Source organism: Haliotis rubra, unplaced genomic scaffold, assembly GCF_003918875.1.
Source record: "Haliotis rubra isolate DU_JTF1 unplaced genomic scaffold, ASM391887v1 Scf414, whole genome shotgun sequence".
Classification (NCBI taxonomy): domain Eukaryota; kingdom Metazoa; phylum Mollusca; class Gastropoda; order Lepetellida; family Haliotidae; genus Haliotis; species Haliotis rubra.
The window spans coordinates 857,745-881,215 of NW_025767096.1; the positions used below are offsets into that span (position 1 = coordinate 857,745).

At 39.5% G+C, this 23,471-nt stretch overlaps 1 protein-coding gene across 1 annotated transcript in view; it reads right to left on the minus strand.

The window, feature by feature from the left end:
- The window catches only part of LOC124288301 (transcription factor 4-like), a 155,287-nt gene that overhangs the window by 128,908 nt on the left and 2,908 nt on the right, over positions 1-23,471 (minus strand). The window contains 1 exon segment of the mRNA XM_046724818.1: positions 13,707-13,785. Coding sequence (XP_046580774.1) covers positions 13,707-13,785 — 79 coding nt within the window.

The window sequence follows — 23,471 nt, forward strand, 5'->3', positions numbered from 1 at the left end:
TATATTAGCCTCTTGATGTCTCAGTATTTATCAAAGCGAAGGAGAGTTTGACTTCATATTTGGCATTCCATATTTGCCGTTTAAGAACCTGCTCAAATAACCCCCCTGGGGAACTTCTAGGTCAATCTAAATGTAATCTTTTAAGCGCCCCAACATCAAACATTTACATGAATGTCCATATTTCCCTGCAATATCTCTTTCACAGCAAACAACAGTCTAGATAGGTAATAAAAAACTGTGACGTTTATTGATAAAAGTTTCAATATCATAATCACGTGAGAAAACAAACCCAGGAATTCGGTGAGACGAGCAAACGTTTTAACTACTTAGCTACCCTACTTACTAAACTAAGGATTAAGGACCTTCAGGACTCCATGCCCTCAAGGGACATACAATGAATAGTCACCAGTAGATACCATCTGATATCTTACATCTACTTAACATCCAAGTAATAAACAAGACTTAAGGAAAGCTCAACTTGAGGCAAAATCCACAAGGACGATGGTATCCAAGATCGGTATCTCACTGTTAAAACAGGACAGCCTGATTTGAAATAGAAAATATATTTTTCGATGATTCAAAAACATTTGAAGACTACCAAATTCTTACATATTTCTACACTTAATCGGACATATTAATAACTAATTATGAGTGAGTGAGTTATAGTTTTACGCCTATTTTAGCGGGGGACACAAGAAATGGGCTTCACACATTGTACCCATGCGGGGAATCGAACCTGGGCCTTTTGGCGTGACGAGCGAAGGTTTTAACCACTAGACTACACCACCGGCCCCATATAACTAATTATAAAGGACTTGGGTGGTTCTTAACTGTTTGTAAGTAGAATAAATGCCCATTATTAAACAAGGATATATCAACGTTGATCTGGAGGGCTTGCATCGTCGCACACAGGTAGGCAGTCTTAGTGTACAGGTAGACAGAGCACGAGAAAGGACGAGACAAGCTAACGACACAGGTGACACATTGCTGGGTGTTCTCTGACAAGCCTTGTGGCTATGTCAGCGCACCTGTGTTCTGTCCAGAACCAGGCTCGACAATCACGTCTTCCTCAATCACAATGTCTTTTACATCATTTCAAGGATAAAATAAACTTTTATATAGATATACCAGTATCTCACTGACAAATAAATGTACAGAACATTTTATTTCAGAAAAATTCACAAACATAAGCTCTAAAGCTAGAACGGAAATTAGGAAAATGTCATCAGAAAATAGAACATTTTATTTCAGAAAAATTCACAAACATAAGCTCTAAAGCTAGGATGGAAATTAGGAAAATGTCATCAGAAAATATACATCTATTGTCTCATCATACTGTAATTTTAACAACTAATATTAATCCTAATAATAACAAATGAAGTTCAGTTACTTAAAACAAAACTGTTTCTTAAAAGTTCTGATTCAACCAATGCAACGATCCCACGAATTTTAAACATTTACTTTCCTGCTCTACACGTTATGTCATAAATGGATTTTTTAACAACTGTTTGCCCAAAAATCATTATGTTATTCCTTATTAAGCAGCCAGGCATAGAATTCAACATGCTGCACAGCTCACATTACAAATGTCTGAAATATTTATTCACTTAAATGGTCTTACAAATCTGACCTCCTGACATAACACCTGTGTTGCTATACCTGTAATTCAATCTACAGGTATTCATTCGTGTACAGGTGCACGATGAAGACTTTAACTATAAACCTGATATTCAAGTAAGATGTAATGACAAAAAAGAAATTTATTTCCCCGCATAAAGTTATCCACTATTTCTTTCATTTAATAAAATATTAATCACAAAATGACAGGTTAATGCTGTTAATGTACGAGCACGTTAACGTAAATAACGACAGTCTATGTGACAGCAATTTTCTTTTGTTCTTGACGTAAAAGAACTATTCATGTAAACCAGGGTCCATACACTATTAGTCTGACAAAATTCTGTCTGTTAAAATGTATTTTCTACAGTATGATGCCATATTCTGTAACTGTATATCTATTCACAACAAAATCATTTACATTTGGAAGCATTACCTCAGAATAAAACAGAAAAAAAAAACAAGAAAAAAAAAACAGTTAAAAGACAAAGTCTGAGTCATTTTCTTGTCTCCAACAAGACAAATCACTGCCCCAAATCAATTTTTTTTCAGAATTTTTCCAAGACTTTAAAACCAGTTCAGGGTTTTACATGACGTGATTCCTGTGTATTTGACGCAACAATTTTGTAAAAGACTCTCAAAATATTATCATACGAGTCAAGCTTGACTTTTATGAGTAACCCTCACAATTCAGTTCAGAGTCTATAAAATCGATCTGATAAGCAAACAATGATAGTTTTCGTGAGGTGTTCATTTATTTAGATTTTTCTTTCAACTGTATGTTAAAGTAATTAAATCACAAGCCTGATAATTTGCTCAGTATACTGGAGTTTGTTATGACTGAACTGAACAGTGAAAAATATACTATTTAGTAACTAACATATAAATGACAATGCAACACAAAACAATAAAATCTTTGCCTTTTGATATACACGCATAAATATTACGCTAAAATTTTAATGACTCCCAAATATTGAAAATGACTCCCAAACGTAAAACACTGTGGATCCCCATGACTCTCTTGTTTCAAAGTCTGTGTAAAACCCTGCCAGTTCCTAATTAAACTGTACCATGCATGTGAAACTGTGGCAAAGTCACACAACTTTTCCAGGACTCAAAAATCCCAGTAAGCATAAACCATTGAACAAATACTGCTTTCAAGTTGAGGTAAAACTGTGGTAATGTGGTAACATTATAAATTCTCCTGGAACTATTAGCAAAACAGCATGAGGACCAGTGCGACTAGAAATAATATTTCTGTACGGCTCGTCCGCCTAGAGACCACCATGTCTATATGACCAAGTGTTACTTGTGGTGACAGATTACACTAGAATTGTGTCACACCTGTGGCGATACGAGATTACTGCAATGATACGTTATCTGCCGTATCTCTCACAAAAACCACATTACAAAGTTGGCAATCCTTCAGTCCCCCTTTCTATGGATTATTCCATCAATTTGTCTTCATAAAGTCATGTCCCTATAAAGTCTCATACCTCCATTGCTCAAACTAACAGCTCTGATGTCAAATTGTATACCACATGGTAACTCAACCCACAAAACTTTACATCAAACATCATCCCTTGTAAAATAATCAAAATCAGGCATTAAAAAGCAGGACAAACTTAAACATTAAACCTAATTGACTCAAAAATATCGAATTCACCTCCCAGAGGCACAAGTCTACCCTACTCTCCCCAGAACCATCAGCTTCAAGTAGTCAAAGTATTCAAGCTAAGCAATCTGAAAATCACAGCAATGGCAAGTCAATCGACAGTCTCCTGGACAGTGTATATCAAAGACGACTTTCAACACCTTAGATTGAAAATATGTCCAACATAGAGTCTCAAAATGACAACCAAACTTGTAAATCTTACCCCATATCTGGGATGATATCGCCCGTAACGGTCCCACTGGTTGTACATACAACTCATATCCCTTGGTCTGGTATAATATCCACAGGTGGTGGTAATACGTCCATTCGATACAAGCTACCTGCGACAACTAGGTAGATATGTCAAGCGTATCACCTAGCCAGGAGCTACGGCTTATACCACAGTGCGATAAGTCACGCAAGCATTTCTCTGCAGCTGGATGGAGTGGCTGTGAGCTTCTGTATTTACTCAGGTTCCGGGCGGCCTGAATGGCAGGAGAAGACCTGAGTGTACACAGATCCTCCTCTAACAAAGAGGACGGTAGGAGACTGTGACAACCTCCCTCAATATAGTGCTATACTACAAACCAACACCATGGAATAAAAATCACACAAATTGCTTCAGGTTTCTCCAGAAGGCAGTTAAAGTAGTCCAATTTAAGGTTCTGTTTTAGAGTTTGAATCCAGTTGGGTTTCCATGACGGGGTTGTGGAGGGGAGATTATCTCCTGCCTTGCCTAACTGTGTGATTTGCAGAACTGTTCATGACCTTTTGCCTCGCATTTCTCCAATAGCGGTGTGCGTTACGCAGCATTTCACGCTCTGTGTTTGCCTACCAATGGCTCAGGTGTGAAAGTTTAGCCATGGAATTAAGTTGTGTAAACACCGATGATGCAAGTCCGCTGCCTCTCCTACTTCAACAACAACGCCGACAAATTTAACATATTTTTCTCTTCAAGACTACTGTCATTATGCGAGTTTGAATCAACAGCATTCCTTAAACACTGCCCAAGATAAATTCGCTATTCTATTATTAAACAGTTAATCATACCATTGTGTTCTCCAGCATAAAATAAATAAATCATGTTTCAAATAATTGTTTTTTTCTCTTCACACAAATCAATATCAACAATCTTACATTTATTCTAACAAAATGAAACAAGATTATCCATTCATCATGCAAGTTCTTCACTTAATACTTTCAAACAAATAATTATGTGATCAAACAATTTTCCATCTTGATTCAACCAAATTTAAACTTTCAGAGCAGTTATATTAGATTCAAAACACTGTTTTCAGAAAGGAATTATATATAAACTTGAGGTATGTTGTAATACATCGTATACCCCAGGAGAACAAAGAAACGTGAGACCAATCGAGTCTGTCTCCCAGACCATAGAGACTAAATTTAATGTGAATCTATCTGAAGAGAAGAATGGTTGCAAATCCTACACATTTTTTACGTCACTTCCACAAATGAAGCATTGTTCTGGGCTTAATTCCATTATACACATTTTTGTAGATCTAATATAACCTAATATCTGGGACTTAATGTTAGCTAAGAGACTGAACATGCATCTGCTGCCGTATCACCACAGCTATCCGTTATTGTCTGAGTGGGATATTATGACATTTATAACCTCCAGACAGAATGTGTGTTTTTTTATGACAGTATACAAGCCCAGCGCAAACTATTAAATTTGTTCAGAAAAAAACCAAAAACAACAGTTATGCCCTTGCTATGAGAGAGTGAGAATTTAGTTTTACGCTGCTTTTAGCAATTTTCCAGCAATGTCACGGCAAGGGACACCAGAAATGGACTCCCTTGCTATGAAATAAAGACTGAGCTAGAAGATGTTCACGGCTGGGGACACCAGAAATGGGCTTAACACATTGTGCCCGCCAACTGTTTCAAATTAAAGAGCTAGAAGATGTTAAGCGCCAACTGTTTCAATCTATGAATTCATATTATTTGGAACCAATGAAACACCCCAGTAGCCATTGTTTGACACAAGGTCAAACAAACCGAAGCAGCTTCCCTGAGTCTGCTTGTCAGGGTCGGTTGGTCTGACGTGGTTGATGTGTGTCATTAAATACTAAGAGTGTTGATCGATGCTCATGATGTCGATCACTGGATTGTCTGACCCAGATTTTGTGCAGCTGTAACATTGCTCAGTGCAGCATTGTACAAGCAAGCAAGCAAAACAACACAAGCACCAAACAGGTATTCATGTATGACCTAGGTCACAGGGTGCCATCGTGTTTGAAAGTATCCATTAAAGTCAATCGGTATTTATCATAACTAAGTCCGAAGATTGAGTCTAGTCAATTTCTGATACACTCACTCACCTCACACATCCATTCACTCACTCACCAATCTGACCACTCACTCGCTCACTCACCCACCCTACCTACCAACCAACCAACCACTCGCCCACCCGACAGACCACTCACGTCCTCACTCATCCACTCTCAAACCTGCTCACTCACCCACCCACCTACCCACCTGACAGACCACTCACACACTTACTCACTCACCCATGCACACACTCATTCACCCACCCACCCACCCGACCGACCGACCGACCCGATCGACCACTCACTCCCTCATCCACTCTCACACCTGCTCACTCCCTGACTCACCAACTACCAGCAGAATTCTGGTACATGCATTCATGACAGACATCATATCTTTTCACACCACACCTTCAATTTTCAACAAAAAAAAATCTTTAAAAAACATTCCACATGTGTCCATCAAGTGAAAATCAGATGACTCACTGAACATGTGTTCTGTTGGCCGAGCTAAAACTCCAGCTAGAATTACTATTTGAAAGATGACTACATTCCGTCTGCTGTAGAAGCTAATGAAACTCATCATCAGACGCCATTCTAGTCAGCAATGCAATATGGCCCCACTTCTATTCCCAGGGTGGAGAAGATAGGTTTTTGTTTTGCTCGTAAAATGTCTTCTTCTTTGTGATTAGTCTACGATCGGTCATGTCGCTAATCTCGTTAACGCAAGTCATCAATCGATCTATGCAACACTGACAGTCATAAAACCTCTACCTATGTCGAGTGTTATACAAAGCGTACTAGCAAAGGGGGTAACACATTATCAACAGCCATTACATTGGGTGCCTCAAGAAGCCTTGGACTGTTCCACAAAACCATCTTTGCACCAACGGTGACTTACGAAAATTGTAGGACTAAGATTATGGTGTAATATCAGAAAATCTTTTGGGGTTAGAATTTTGGGGTAGTATGAGTCCCTTTGACAAAGATCAGTCCCAAAGACTAACTCAACAACCAGGATTACTGTGTTTTGAGGGATGATTTTCCCCAAAAATATTTCAGTTATATGAAGTAAATAATCTGGTCACTGACTGACACCACGAGCACATATCCATGACCACAATGTCCTACACGAGTAGGTGAGTGATTTTAGTTTCACGCCGCTCTTAGCAATATTCCAGCAATATTGCGACGGGAAATACCAGAAATCGGGTTTGGAGGTCAGTAAGCGAGTGAGTTTAGTTTTACTCCACTTTTACCAATATTGCAGCAATATCACGGCGGGGGACACCAGAAATGGGCTTTCACACATTGTATCCATGTGGGGAAACGAACCCGGGTCTTTGGTGTGATGAACAAACACTTTAACCATTAGAATAACTAACCGCAATGCCCTATGTGAACCAAGTCGGCGAGCCAGACCGCCCAATGATTTGCTGTATTCAATGAATATGGAAAGACCTCACTAGTGTGGTTGGGTTGTAGGGAAGAAAACAAAGATCGCCATGTCATGTCTGGTAGAACAGACCCATCAACATGGCTGTTGGATACATTTACATAACTAGAATTAGTGAGTGAGGATGGAAAGCCACAAGAGTTGTATGATCCCCAGGGAGTTGAGATTGATAGTAAGATGTGTCATTGAGATTGACATCCAATGAACGAAGAAAAAATATACCAGCACCTTGAGCATGCACTAGTGCGTGGATATGTGCGCATAAAAATATCCAAAAATAATAATAAATAATGATAATAATAATGGCTTCACACATTGTACAAATATGGGGAATTGAACCCAGGTCTTCGCATGACAAGCGAACACTTTAACAACTAGGCCACTCCTTGCCTCTACATGTCTGGGCTATACCAGAAACATGACTAATCATGAATGACAGCAAACTGATGCAACAGCCTTGGTAAATCTTGCCAACAGCTGGTGCACGACAGTAAACAGAGGTAAATGAGAATGTAGATAATCAGGTAGATTCAGACGGACATTCACATGTCATGTTATACTGTTATACCGGGGCAAACTGACAATTTGCCATCAGCACTACATGATATAATAGGTCATTCAGGGGGGTAAATACATCACGCAACTTTTGACAAGGATAATCAGATGTTATTCGATCTCAATATACACCAGGCATGTTATAAAAGTCACTGTGTATCATTGAAGGATACATATGTTTTTATCAAAACTGGATCAGTAGAGTGAGTGAGTGAGTGAGCGAGCGATGCGCTTCAGATTGGTACAGTTATCTTGCAAACATCGTCCGCAAATAACCCTGGACCAGTGAAATCAGTGATGGATATTATGAACATCAATGAAGCCATGTAGTTGCTTTTAACGACAGAGCCACAAATTGCTCGGGACCAATATTCTGTTGTGGAATCCAATTAGTGACTGTACACGTTGACAAATATTATATGTCTTTGTGAGACATGAAGTTGTTGGTCATTACAAAGTTGACCACAGGAACCCACAACATTTTTATCCAACCCCAACATTGTTATCCAACCCCAACTCACTCCAACTCCGTCATCCAACCACATATTATCCAACACCAACAATTTTATCCAACCACAATGTCATCCAACCCCAACAATTTTATCCAACCTCAACTCACTCCAACTCCATCATCCAACCACAATGTTATCCAACCCCAACAATTTTATCCAACCCCAACATTGTTATCCAACCTCAACTTACCCCAACTCCGTCATCCAACCACAATGTTATCCAACACCAACAATATTATCCAACCCCAACAATTTTATCCAACCCCAACAATGCCATCAAGCCCACCTAATGTAATATTCCCCACTGAAGACAATCATATTCATATCAGCCCAAGCAGGCTCAGCAGCAAACCTCCACCACTCCATCTGAACAGCGACAACTACTACTGCTTCAGATGTCAGCAGATGCAGCTCCAAAGGCGTTCACCTATTTGTGCCAGAAAGCAAGCCCCAGCAAGTCTAGACCACAGCTGCCACCTCGGCAGAAAGCAAGATGGCTGCATGGTTCGTCAGCTGCTCGTTGAAGGAGCCGGGTTGGGCTCCAGATGCAGTCTAGCCACAACCAGGTCAAACATGTCCGCTGATTCCACACTCTGTCTGATAACCAGCCGATTCTGTCACCATCTTCACCAATAACAGCTTGCATTAGCGTTTCAGGAAGGCCAGCTAGCCTTTATGCAGTGTTGGAAAATACCACACACTGTTGCTAAGATGCAGATGCAGATTTTAGTTACAACAAAAAACAACATTAAAAATAAACAGAACCAAGACAAGTAACAAAAATCCAGATGCATGCTTATTTCAAGCAACAAAACACATTCCTTCCACAAAAAGTCACTACAATTATGATTAGAAATACAGATTTCTTCTGGCACAGCCTCAATAGAACACACTGACCACACTGGTATGAACTTCCTGTTATGCAAAGTGAAAACAAAATTAACGCAATGCCACTGGCTGATATTTCAAATCAAAGCCACCAGGTCAAGATCAGGGATCCCATTAGAAGCAATCTTGCTGGGCTATTACACAATATGCATGAATAAATACAACCAAATGAATATGCACAAAGCCATGGTATATAGGACCGTATCACCAACTCAGCTGGACTTGGCACAGCCTCCTAGCAACTTTGTTTCAACTTGTTAAAGTAAGTGTGTTAATGTTACTTTCCCATGGCTCCCGAGTGACTGATAATTTCTGTCATACTGTGTCGCATATGAAGTGGAATATAAATCATATTAGCATGATTAGCGGTGATAATGTCTTTGCAATTTTAATAATGTGGTTGATTGTTTGTTGTTTACGCCGCACGCAGCAATATTCCAGCTATATGGTGGCGGTCTGTAAACAATCGAGTCTGGACCAGACAATCCAGTGAGCAACATTATGGGCATCAATCTACGCAATTGGGATGCGATGACATGTGTCAAACAAGTCCGCGAGCTTCACCACCCGATCCTGTTTGTCTCCTTTTATAACAAGCGTGGGTTGCTGAAGAACAATTCTAGCCCAGATCTTCATGGGTACAATGTAATTGAAGTCTCCTGTATGTAATAGGGCATATTTAATGTTAATTGTTTGTTTAATGCCGCAGTCAGCAATATTACAAGTATATGACAGTTGTCTGCAGCGTATCTGGATCAGACAATCCTGTGATTGATATCATGAGCATCAATCAACCCAAATTGGCTATCAATGAAGTCATCAGTCAAACCGTTTGATCAGATAATGAAAACAAAATACCATTTGGACTGGGGTTAAATGTAACATATACTTGAAATCATACTGGTGAGGTGACGAAGAATGACGATAGGCGAGGTGAAATTGGGTTTAATGTCGTGCTTGAGAATATTTCGCTCATATGACGACGTGCATGCGTATGTATGTGTAGGTGAGGCTGCTTGTACTAGCCCAGACTGAAGCTGGTTTTATAGTGCTAGCCCACTTTTGGTATGACGCAGTCGGGAATCGAACCCGCGACCTTCCGCTCTCCGGGCGGGCACTCTAACCACTACACCACGGAGGCGGTCCTCCCAGCAAAACATGGTAGTGTTGTATGTGGCTAGGAAATAGGCTAGGTGGTCAGGATTGCTGACTTGGTCACTTGTCTGGTACTCTGAAAATGTGGATTGCGGGCACAAATATTCCATTTTATGCAGACTACAAACATGGATGTGGATCATGGCTGCACTGGGCGTTAAACACCGAACAAATCAAGCACAAAGTCACACAAGCAAGCAGTAGATCGTGGATGAGTTGAAGTACTATTTTTTTCTGAGGCTGGCAGTTTTCCAGAGCCAAGACCCTCTTTAAGGACAAGCTGCGAGAGTGGTCCGTCTAAATCAGTAGCTGTGTGAATTCATTCATAAGACTTCTGCAACACGCTTACTTCTGCCTCGGTGATATCAGAATATTTGAACATGTTTCAAATTCACGAAAATACCCAACCGACTGGTGCTATCTTACATGGTTGTTGCGAGTCATTGTTTTTGTTAGATGTTGTTCTGAGTGTCTGCTGTGAGGCATGTTGTTAAGGTGCTGAAGAAACGCTGTGATCCTTCACAATAAAGAAGTTGACATCCATAAAATTCTTGCCTTTAAGGTGATGTTGTTTTAAGGTATAATTGTTTAAGGCATAAGGTTATTAAATTGTTTTAAGTGGTACTCTGTTGATTTAAGAGTGTTATCTACTGATTGTTATTAACCTATTGCAAAGCCAAATTTAGTTGCACTGCTTTGTTGCAATATATAATGAAAGATATATGCTTTTGACCAGACAGACCAGTGGTTGAGAGCATGGGAAAACAAATAAGTGAGTCATATGAGTGAAATATTCTCAAGCACGACGTTAAACCCAATTTCACCTCACCTCACTTTTTGCTGGGACGGATCTAACCATGAGTGAGTGAGTGAGTGAGTGAGTGAGTGAGTGAGTGAGTGAGTGAGTGAGTGAGTGAGTGAGTGAGTGAGTGAGTGAGTGAGTGAGTGAGTGAGTGAGTGAGTGAGTGAGCGAGCGCATGAGTGAGTTTCAACCACTGGGTTATCCCACTGCCTTTATGCACCAATACGAAGTCCCAAAAAAACATTCAAAGTAAATTTAAGCCTACCAGATTTTTAATCATAGCATATTTGTGAGTTTAATTGATCGTTAAATTTGAGTACATGAGATAGTAACTAGTTTTAAATTCTGTTTGTCATATTCTAATTGGATATGCTATTTTACTGTCCTTTATCGACATGTTTATAGAATTTAACCTTATTTACCATGAAAGTTGAACTTGTTTTAGTCATGATATGGCTGAAATACCGTGACTATAAATTTTAATCACTCATTCTTGTTCAACACAAAAGTAATTCAAGCTGTTAGAAATAGTTCTCCATGTCATTATGTACCCATGAAGATCTGGGTTGAAATTTATCTTCAGCAACCCATGCTTCTCGTAAAAGGCGACTAACGGGATCGGGTGGTCAGGCTCGCTGACTTGGTTGACACGTCATTGTGTCCCAACTGCATGGATCGATGCTCATGCTGTCGATCTCTGGATTGTTTTTGACATTTTCATGGACCATGCTTGACAAGATGGTAACCTGTGAAGATCCGGGTTCGAATGTCGCAGGAGGTGACAAATGGGATTGGGTGGCGAATTTGGTTGATGCATGACAGCTAGTGGTGGTCCGATTAATTGAAATAATCGAAGATTGGTCGCAATGACTCAATGACCAAGCAATCGATCATGTATTCCCATAATTGAACACAAACGATTTTGGAACGCTTATTTGCATTAACAATATTATCACTAGGTTGGTTTTTGTTACATTTCATAAGCACTACTAGCACGTTCCAAGTCATGACTGAATTTATCTTAAGAGCCCAGGTAAAATTTATGTTCCTAACATATCAGTTATCCTGTAAAGATGTCAAATTTGTAAATGCATAGTGTGCAATTTGCCACACAAAACCCCCGAAAGAACGACATATTTTTTCTTTTTGTTTTGTGCCTTAAGAAACATAACCAGTAAAATTTGATGAATGACGCTAACCAATTATTTTCGATGATTGATCGGTTGTAATGAACCAATCATCAATTATGAGATTTTAACCAATTCCCAAAACAAATGTCAACATATCCCATTTGAGTAGATCGATGGCCATGAAGTCAATCAATGGATTGTCTTGTCCCGACTCGATTATTTACAGACCGCCACCATACAGCTGGAATATTGCTGAGTGCGGCATTAAACTAAACTCAGTCACTCACTCACCCCATGTCATTATGAAGTGGACACATGGTCAAGCCATTGCAAAATATGATCAATTTCTGAATTTCTTGTATACTATATTCTACTATAACCATGTAGGAAGTAAACCCTAGCCGCAATCAGCAATATTCCACCTAATTGCCGGCGGTCTGTAAATAATTGCGTCTGGACCAAGCAATGCAGTGATCAACAGCATGAGCATCGATCTGCGCAACTGGGAACCGATGACATGTGTCAACCAAGCCAGTGAGCCTGACCACCCAATCCCGTTAGTCGCCTCTTACAACAAGCATGGGTTACTGAAGATTCATTCTAACCCGGACCTTCACAGGTCGCTTCAAAGGCGTATTGCGGTATACGGTAGTACCGTGCAGTCACAGTGTTTCACTATCTTGTTTTGAATATAAATTGTCAACAAGATTTATAGCCTGTTTTCAGTCAATAATGAATTCACACCTCAACATGGTTTACTCAGCCATGCGTGGCCTGGGCCAGGCCACGTGGAACAGCTGCGTCGTGTACACAGGACACTAGATGGAACATCTGTACCAACAGGCCATCCAGGAAAGAAAATGAGTGAGGATGGTTTTACGTCGCTTTTAGCAATATTCCAGCAACATCATGGCAGGGAGGCCAGAAATGGGATTCACACATTGTACCCATGTGGGGAATCAACCCGGGTCCTTGGTGTGACGAACGAACGCTTTAACCATTAGGCTACCCCGCCGCCCCAAGGAAAGGAAAAGATCCAGCTCATTTTGCTTGTCTTATGGGTGGACAGACGCTGTGACTTGGCTGACCTCGCTTTGTCAGGTCCCGACTGTGGGCATCTTATGTTTGTTTTTGTTTGCTTGTTTGTTGTTTTACGCCACACTCAGCAATATTCCAGCTATATATACTCGACTCTGGACCAGACAATCCAGTGATCAACAGCATGAGCATCAATCTATGCAACTGGGATACGATGACATATGTCAACCAAGTCAGCAGGCCTGACCACCCGATCCTGTTTATTTAATATCGCCTCTTAAGACAAGCATGGGTTGCTTAAGACCAATTCTAAGAAAGATCTTCACAGATACTTTGCATATGATGTCAATCATTGGATTGTGTGGTTCAGGTTTGATTTTGTACAGGCCATTGTCTTATGTGGGGATCTTGTGGAGTGTGGGGTTAACCTTTTAGATGTGTACAAATGTTTTAAAATTATGCACAAAAGTTGACAAGTTAATAGCATATTCTGTTCATTCAGAAAACTTGCTCAACAATGCTAATTCTGATGATTCAGCAAATGTGCCAACAGACTTCGAAGTATTCATTCTGCTAGTTCAGGAAAATGGAAAATGTATACTCACAGCACTAAAGTCTAGTAAGTCATTTAATTCCTTGTCAGAAGGGACGGCCATTCTATCTCCAAAACGCAGCTGGGCTTTGCTAAAAAGAAAAACAAAGACATTGTAGGAAATAAAGGAATAAGGTAGAACTGAACAGAACAGAAATTTATTGCTTTTTAGGTTGTAAGACAACAGCATATGAAGAACACAATGATTAGGCCTGACCAATTTTATTTCTTGTTTTACGGATTTTTGTCCTCAGAAAACCTAAATGCAGGAGGGGGGAAAAATAAATCACCAGTCAAAGAAATATTCTTCATAAAAACTAAAAGTATTTTAATTTTGCCTATTTATGAAGTGTTTATGGGGCAAAAAACAATCTGAAAATTTTTTCGTGTAAGTTTACATTTTTAGCCAATAAAAACATTACAATTTTCTTTTGTAGCCGGGAAAATCAAATATTTTTTTTCTTATTCTTGATAATATATGACCGGTGGATCTGTAAAACAAGAAATAAAATTGGTCTGGCCTTATATAAATTTTGGTGACAGGGCTGGTAGTCTGAATATAAGACATATAACATACACATATTAAATAGTAGAACATAATACTTTCTTTTACACAGAGGACTTACATTTAAATTTTCACATAAATTTTACAGAAAAAAAGTGACTTCATAATTCACTTTCCCGGTGACTTGTACCTGGTCATGACAGTGTTACAAAAAGTCCAAAGTTTTCGTCATTGACCTACTTTTTCATTTTGAAACAATTGACAACAGTTGACAAAGTTTGGTTTTGTAAAAGTAAGGTTTAATAAATTGGTTTCTAGAATCAACAAAATGGGGACATTCTAACATTGCATGGTATTTATCACTGATAGAGGTATTACAGAAAGTACATATACGCTTGTGTTGAGGTACACCATTCCAACGTCCGACCTCAACTGGTAGACGGTGATTAGATGTACGAAAAAAGAAGCTATTTAATCCAGCTGTTCTGAGGTAAATCGCTTAAATAATTTTTAAATCCAAATTGTGCCTCAAAGATCCAGTAATTTTTGGCCTTTGAGGAATTCAACATATCTGAGAACCAAGTCTGTACATACTGATCCTCTAGCCTTACTCTGATAATGTTTGTAAGAAATGACGATGAAACATGGTGCTGGTTATACCATATGTACAAGAAACCTGTCTCTGTGAAAATAGACTCCAGGCAGTAAGAACTGTACAGAACGCACAAATAAGCTTCATATTCTACAACGTATGAAAGTGAGTATGGCGTTACGCCACTTTTAGCAATGTTCATGCAATATCACGCCAGGGGACACCAGAGATGGGCTTCACGCATTGTCCCCATGTGAACCGAACCAAGGTATTCCGTATAAGCGAGTGCTTTAATCACTAGACTAGCCCACTGTCCCAACTTGAATTAGTGAGTGAGTGAGTATGGTTTTACGCCGCTTTTAGCAATATTCCAGCAACATCACGGCGGGGGACACCAGAAATGGGCTTCACACATTGTACCCATGTGGGGAATCAAACCCGGGTCTTCGGCGTGAGGGGCGAACACATTAACCACTAGACTACCCCACTGTCCCCACTTGAATTAACTGAAGAGGCACAGATGTGTAGAAACAGTTTTTGACACCAATTATCAAATCTACCTGGTCAATGGAACATCCACAAGGTTTCCATACAATACATATTTTATTTTAGAAAGCAACTTGGATCTGTCGACTCTTACCAGTCCAGAGATAATGTCTATCCCTGGTTTGTTTGCTGATTAACACCTTACTTAGGTGAGTGAGTGAATATGGTTTTACGCCGCTTTTCGCAATATTCCAGCAATATCACGGCAGGGGCACCAGAAATAAGCTTCACACATTGTACCCATGTGGGGAATCGAACCCTGGCCTTTGGCAAGATGATCGAATGCCTTAACCACTTGGCTACCCGCCGCACTTCGGATGACAGCCAGGTGAGTATTTTATATCTGATAGTAAAATATACTTCAGTTATGAACTGACATCAGCAATATTCCAGCTATGTGGCAGCAGTAGGTAAATAATCAAGTCTAAACCAGACAATCCAGTGATCAACAGCAAGAGCATCAACCCACCTTATTGGGATTAAAGCTTGTAATTGTCCAGTAAAGCAATAATGCCTACTAAGGGAGCACATATTTTTTTTATTATGCCTATAAACAACAACAACCACACAACCACCACACACACAACCACACGCACACACGCACGCACGCACGCACACACACACACACACCTGCTTTTCCAAACACAAAAATATGAAGGTATTCAAGAACATTTGGATTACCTTTTATAAGTGAGTAGTGAATATGCAATATTCCAGCAATATCACGGCAGGGACACCAGAAATGGGCTTCACACATTGTACCCATGTGGGAAATCGAACCCGGGTCTTCAGTGAGTCGAGCAAACGCTTTAACCACTAGTCTACCCCTCGGCTTCTATTTCAGATCATGTCATGGCATGACAGTTTAACTATAGTGTGAAAGAATTGTTTTTTTAAAAACTTCTTTTGAGAATATATTTTCTTTTCAGTTTTAACATAACCCTTTGGGTATTTCCTTTACGAGGAATAAATTACACCACTTTTGGTCCTGTTTTCTTGACAACTAGTAACTGATGCCACGGTAATTTCAGGGTATCATCTGAGTTGATAAGAGGGTTAATCTTTTTGTTTCACTTCGAGGGTAACTGCAGAAAATGAGTTTTTCCAGATGCCAATTAACGACAAGGAAGGACAACTCCTAGCATCAACCTCACAACAAACTGTGTTATAAAAAATACTGTACTATGAGAATCTTTTTTTACTATCAGGCCAGACCAATTTTATTTCTTGTTTTACGGATTTTTGTCCTCAGAAATCCTAAAAGCAGGAGGGAAAAATAATAATATAAAAAATCGCCAGTCAAAGTAATATTCCTTTTAAATATCAAAAGTATTTTACTCTTGACAATTTATCTAAAACATTTTCTTGCACATGTACATTTTTGGCCAATAAAAATATTAAAATTTTATTTTTATAGCTAGGAATGTTTTTTCCCCTTCAATCTTGAACAAATATGACCGGCGGATCCGTAAAACAAGAAATAAAATTGGCCTGGCCTCAGTCTGCAATACTCTAGATTAACCAGCTAGTCTCTGAAATGAACATATTTTACAGGAAAAAAAACAGTTCATAAAAAAAATGATATAATGAAAAGAAGCCCTGAGACTAAACTGTGGAAATCTTGACTTGGCACATATTCTAGACTTGCATGGGCTTTCTAGGATATGTTTGTTTCAGGGTCTGTATGACAAACTAGCATATACTCCTGATACATGACAGATGTCTATAAATAGTCCAGCCTGGATCTGATAATCCAGTGATTGATAATGTTAGCAAAGATCCATACAGTGACATAACAAATGCCAGCTACCAAGCTACTGATTCTGACCATCCGATAAATTTAGTCCCCTATTCCGATCAGGATCGGGTGGTCAGTCTCGCTGACTTGGTGGACACATGTCATCATATCCCAGTAGCGATGCTTATGCTGTTGATCACTGGGTTGTCTGGCCCAGACTCAATTATTTACAGACCACTGCCATATAGCTGGAATATTGCCGAGTCAGGGGTGGAAATAGCCCATTGCCCGATGTCCGGTTCAGTGGGGTTTTTTCTGTCGTAAAGCAAATTTATTTATCACGCTGTACCGGTGTCCAGTTGTCTTTCCAATATGTTAATTATGTTGTTTATTTAAAAATCAACAAGAAAATCAGCCGATATAGTGGAAAAGTTATCAGGGCAAGTGATTTTACATGTGCACTAGCAAGTTATTTCCACCCCTGCAGAGTGCGGTGTAAAACTAAACTCACTCACAACCAGCATAGGTTGTAAATTCCTTCCCTAACCCAGCAGCACTATAGAAGCACATTTCAGAAACAAACCCAAGAATACTGAAATAATCCTTTAATTCCACACACAAAAAGACTACGTAAACTGTCAACTCTTAAAAAAAGTTATTGCAAAAAAAAAGCTACTTTCCTAATTACTACAATTACTATTATTAACCCATACCACACCATTAAATAATCATAACAAATTCCCCGAGTCCTTAAAGACTTGGTTTTCCCCAGAGTGCACAGGTGGGTTTGTTCATTCGGACGAACCTGACTTCAGTTAATCAGTGATAAATTGCGTTTTCTCATTTCATTTCTCACACACATTAAAGACATGGCGCTTTAGATCTTCTCAAGTCAAGCAGTGATCTACGTGAAAACAGGTATTTACGATCAGTCAAGTAAACACACCACATCATTAAAGGTGACATGGACACTTGCCTTTATGACAGAGACACAGCAAACCTGCTCATTAATAATTACACAATTAATATCATTAAGTGACAACTTAATGGATTCAATTACTTGGAAGAACCGTTTGGGTTACAATGTACATATTCTCCTGTGAAGAGAGACATCTGCATCAGAAAACTAACAATTGTTTGAAGTCATCAAAACATCTTCAACTCGGTTTACTCATTAAGGTAATGTGTAAGTGAGTGGAGCGTTGCTGCGCTATTAATTGTTGGCTACTGGATGGAAGATTTGCGAGTGCATATATGTGCTGAGTTAGGTAGACAGCAAGAAAGAGCTTCACACACTGTACCAAAGTTCAAGTGTGTGTGTGTGTGTGCGTGTGCGAGGCTTAACACCGCTTTTAGCCATATTCCAGCAATTTCACGGTAGGGAACACCAGAAATGGGCTTCACACATTGTACCCATGTGGGGAATCGAACCCGGGTCTTCGGCATAAGGAACAAACGCTTTAACCACTGGGCTACCCCACAAACCCAACAGAAGATCAAACTGTTCAGAGACTTTTTCAAAAGATGAAAGCCACCTGACACTTCAGAAAACATAACATTTCGTTTCACTGGTAATGTTTCAAGAATGTAGTGAGCCATTTTCATATCACCCTCCCATCAAGGATCTGTAGCACATCCACAGGATATCTTGCCGTCCGTATTGCTGTTATAAACCAGTGTATAAGCCTGTATATAAAGCAGGATGCATAAACTGCCTGTATGATTGTATCAGATATCCAATTGAGCATATCACAGTCAATCAATTAGGTGAGGTGAGGTGAAACTTGGTTTAACGTCGTGCTTGAGAATATTTGGCTCATCTGACGACGTGCATACATGTGTATGTGCGGCTGCTTGTACTAGCACAGACTGAAGCTGGTTTTATAGTGCTAGCCCACTGAGATACCATGCCGCAGTGAAGCATGAATACCCCACTCAGACACATTATACTGACTCCGAGCTGACCAGTCCTTGTTGTACCCATTAATGCCAAGCGCCAGGCAGGGACCAACAAGTACCATATTTTAACGTCTTTTGATATGACGCGGTCGGGGATCGAACCCGCGACCTTCCTCTCTAACCACCACACCACGGAGGTGGCCCTCAATCAATTAGGAATTCACATAGATCCGGGTTAGAAATGGTCTTCAGCAACCAAGCTTGCCATAAGAGACAAAACAGATTCAGGTGGTCCGATCTACTCACTTGGTTGACATATATCATTGTATACCAGCTGCACAGATTGATGCTCATGCTGTTGATCACTGGATTGACCATGAAAGTATAACTTGTATTAGTCACGATATGGCTAAAATACTGCTGGCGTGACTATAAATTTTAATCACTCTCTTGTTAAACACAAAAGTAATTCTAGCTGTCATGAATAGTTCTCCATGTCATTATATACCCATGAAGATCTGGGTTGGAATTGACCTTCAGTAACCCATGCTTGTCATAAAAGGCAACTAATGGAATCAGGTGGTCAGATCTACTCACTTGGCTGACATATATCACTGTATCCTAATTGCAGAGAACGTACTCATGCTGTTGATCACTGTATTGGCTGGTCCAGGATAAATTATTTACAGATTGCTGTCTCACAGGAATATTGCTGAGTGTGGCGTTAAACAAGGAATATTGCTAGCAGTTCTTTAAAAAATTCTCAAAACTTCCAGCTGACCTGCTATATATAAAGTTAAATATTAGTCTTCATAAGCTATTTATTCTACCTGTATCAAGTGAAATATTACTTCTTTCGGACTCGACTCACAAAACAAAACCTAAAAATCTCCAAACATATTTTTCCAAACCAAAAAACCTTCCCAGGAACTGAACCATCTCAAATTCCACATAGACAGTATATTTCTCACCACTTGATATACCAACCCACCATAGATCGGACCAGCTTTCCTAATCCTGCAGGTGTGTATTGCGCCCAAATACGTCTCACATAACCCCTATCCTTCTGAAGTAACTGCTCAGAAACAGTATCAACACGCAGTGCTTGACATACTTATCTCCCCTGGAGTACCTCCATGTGTGTTAATATTCATATCCAGGACATGTGCTACTGTTCGTATCTCCCACCTGCTCGCATCGTATCACCTGCCGTGTGTAAACACATGCTGCAGCGACAGGTTATCCACCAGCAGTGCAGTCAACTAACAATTCAAATTGAAGTATCGCTGCTCTAGCGAAAAGGGAACATGTTGCCACAGGTGATAGGCCATGTTTTATTGCTTGTAAACAACACACTCAGCAATATTCTTGTCAGTTGTTTGTTGTGTAATCGGCATTATTGCTTTATGATAACTGTTTGTATATACGAGAATCTGAACAGGAGAAAGGGGCGGTGGGGTGGTCTAAAGGTAAAAGCGTTGGCTCGTCATGCTAAAGCCCCGGGTTCGATTCCCCACATGGGTACAATGTGTGAAGCCCATTTCTGGTGAGCCCCGCTGTGATATTGCTGGAATATTGCTACAAGCGGCGTAAAACCAAACTCAGTCAGTCAGACAAAAGGAATATTGATACACAACGTTGATATCCTTATATCAACATCCAACGATAAATTATTAATCATAACAATAAGATGCACTAGTGTGATGCTGCGATAAGACTTTGGTTGTCAGCTCCAGAGCTGGAGAATCCTGTGATTGATATCATAAGCATTCATCTACATGATTGGAATATGTAGACCTACATGACCTCAGTGTGTCTGGCTATCCAATCTTGTCAGCCACTTCTTAAGACAAACATGACCGATTCTAACCCTCATCTTCACACAGAGAAATAGTATGGATGGGCATGAAAGGTCAATGAAAGTGTCATCAGTGACATTTAAAACAAGAAAGTTCTCTGTGGCTAATGATATTCCATATACATAGTCTACCTGTAAATAATCAAATTTGGACCAAGCAATCCAGTGACTGATAGAATTAACCATTATCCACTCTATGAGGGTAGGCAGATACACAACTAGGCCTAATGTGAGTGAGTGAGTTTCTTTACAATCAAGCCAAGTGTTTGGACTAACAACAGTTCTAATCTTTGTACAAGTGCCCAGGCTATAAACCATTGGTTTGATCAAAAAGTAGATTATTTACAACCAGTTATACAGCGGCAACGTTGGGTAAGCGAGTATGGTTTTATGCCGCTTTTAGCAATATTCCACATCGCACATTGTACCCATGTGGGGAATCAAACCCAGGTCTTTGGCGTGATGAGCAAATGCTTTAACCACTGGGCTACCCCCTGCCCCTGGGAACACCAGAAATAGGCTTCACACAAAAACAATGTGGGGAACAGATCCTGGATCTTCAGCATGACAAGCTGAACGCTTTAACCACACGGCTACCCTGCCATACTGACAATAAACACCAATGATCCCACACTCAGCAGCCCGCGCACAGCTCCAAATCACCTGTTTATTTGCATAAAGTATGCTCAAGACATTACCAAAGCTCTATTGATTTGAATTGCTAGCACACAAATAATCATGACATTTCAAAAACCCACTAATATAACAACCTTCGTGTAATTCCCAAACACAGGATTTCACCCTGCGAACAAAAACATAATTTTGCACATCTTTATTCAGGCCTTAAAAAATGTTGTGATTCCGATTACCCAACCGACCCTTGAATTCTGGTGACAACCCTTTTTTTAAATGTGTTATTAGTTTGTACTTTACTTCTACAAAAACTGTAAAAAAAAAATGTAAAAAACAAAAAATCCTACCTACCTACCTTAAATTTTAAAGAGGTGTAATTGGAACCACAACACTATTTGGCCTTACTGATCGAATCAGGGATTATTTTAAACTCTCTTGTAGACAATAACAAACAAAAGGCTACATATCATTTTATTGTAATGGAGACATGCATCAGTCTTGTGATCTTAACAGTGAGACAACACATGAGCGAAAACAATTAAGTTCAATGTAAAAAAGGATTTTAAGCAGTATCATTTTCTTAACACCCCATTGATTAAAAAATACCCAATTGACTTGATTCAAGCGAGTATGCATGTGAATGATGACACAAGTAAATATTCAATGTCTTGAAGAATTTTCTGGCAGTCTGACCCTGACATATTTGACAAATGAACAAAATACAACATTAAAAACCAAAAGTATTCCACTGTCCATTGCAAATAAATTCAAAATATATTTTCCAAAAGTGCACCACCAAAAACAACAAGTCAACTGTCCACTGTTTTGATGCAATAAACATTTTTTTTAAATGTTGACAACTGGTATATGTATGTGACATCAGCTGACTTCGGGATACCAACTGTTACATCAATCTCTCATCAACTGTTCGCAAACGGGTCAAAGATCTGAGCACTTCCGAAACTGTCATCGCTCTTCATATTTGCAACCAATTGTTTTGCTAAAATTAACTGAACTTATTGTTCTATTCTGGTAACAGCTATGGAATGGTAAACAAATTTTACCCTGGTGAATATGTATAGAAAAATACCTGTGGTTTAAAGGTTGAGGTTTACCATGTTTAGACTGGTCATATAGGGTTAAGAATATCTTGGATACATCAGGAATAAATCAACACTGAAGGAAAGATGGTTTCAGATATTTACAATGGGATACCAAAACATTGACTACAGATTCTCCCCCACCCCACCCCTGACACACACACACAAAAGAGTATTATATTACTTGAGAACATACCCTCTGTCCACTAAAAAGTTATTTCTTTTCTAAAAAAGGGCAGGTAACTCTAACCCGCTTCCGAGAAACGTGTTCTCACCATGAGCGACACACAAAGGCTACCATGCCTGTGCAGGTTATGAGAGGCATTTTGGGCCTGAAGAGTGCAAGATAAACATATCACAACTGAAATATTTAATCAGTTTAGGAAAACCCTAAAACAGTTTACCATTTGTGTCATAAGTATTTCAGACATATTAGCATAACACAAGAACTGGACTTCACATGTACTCAAGATGGGAATCAAACAAGGCCCTTCGGCATGACAAGTCAATGCTTTAGCCACTCAGATACTCTACCCTTCTTAAACAAGCCTGCACTCTTGAATGATGTTACTGTTATCTGGTGATGTCATTGCATTGTTTGATGATGTCATTGCATGATGTCACGGTCTTGTTTGATGTCACTGCATGTCACCGTCTTGTTTGATGTCATTGCATGTCACTGTCGTTTGATGTCACTGCATTGTTTGATGATGTCACTGTCCTGTTTGATGTCACTGCATTCACTGTTTGATGTCACTGCATTGTTTGATGTCACTGCATTCACTGCTTGATGTCACTGCATACATTGCATGATTTCAACGTGTCGTTTAATGTCATTGCATTGTTTGATGATGTCACCGTCTTGTTTGATGTCGTTGCATTGCATGATGTCACTGCATCCATTCAT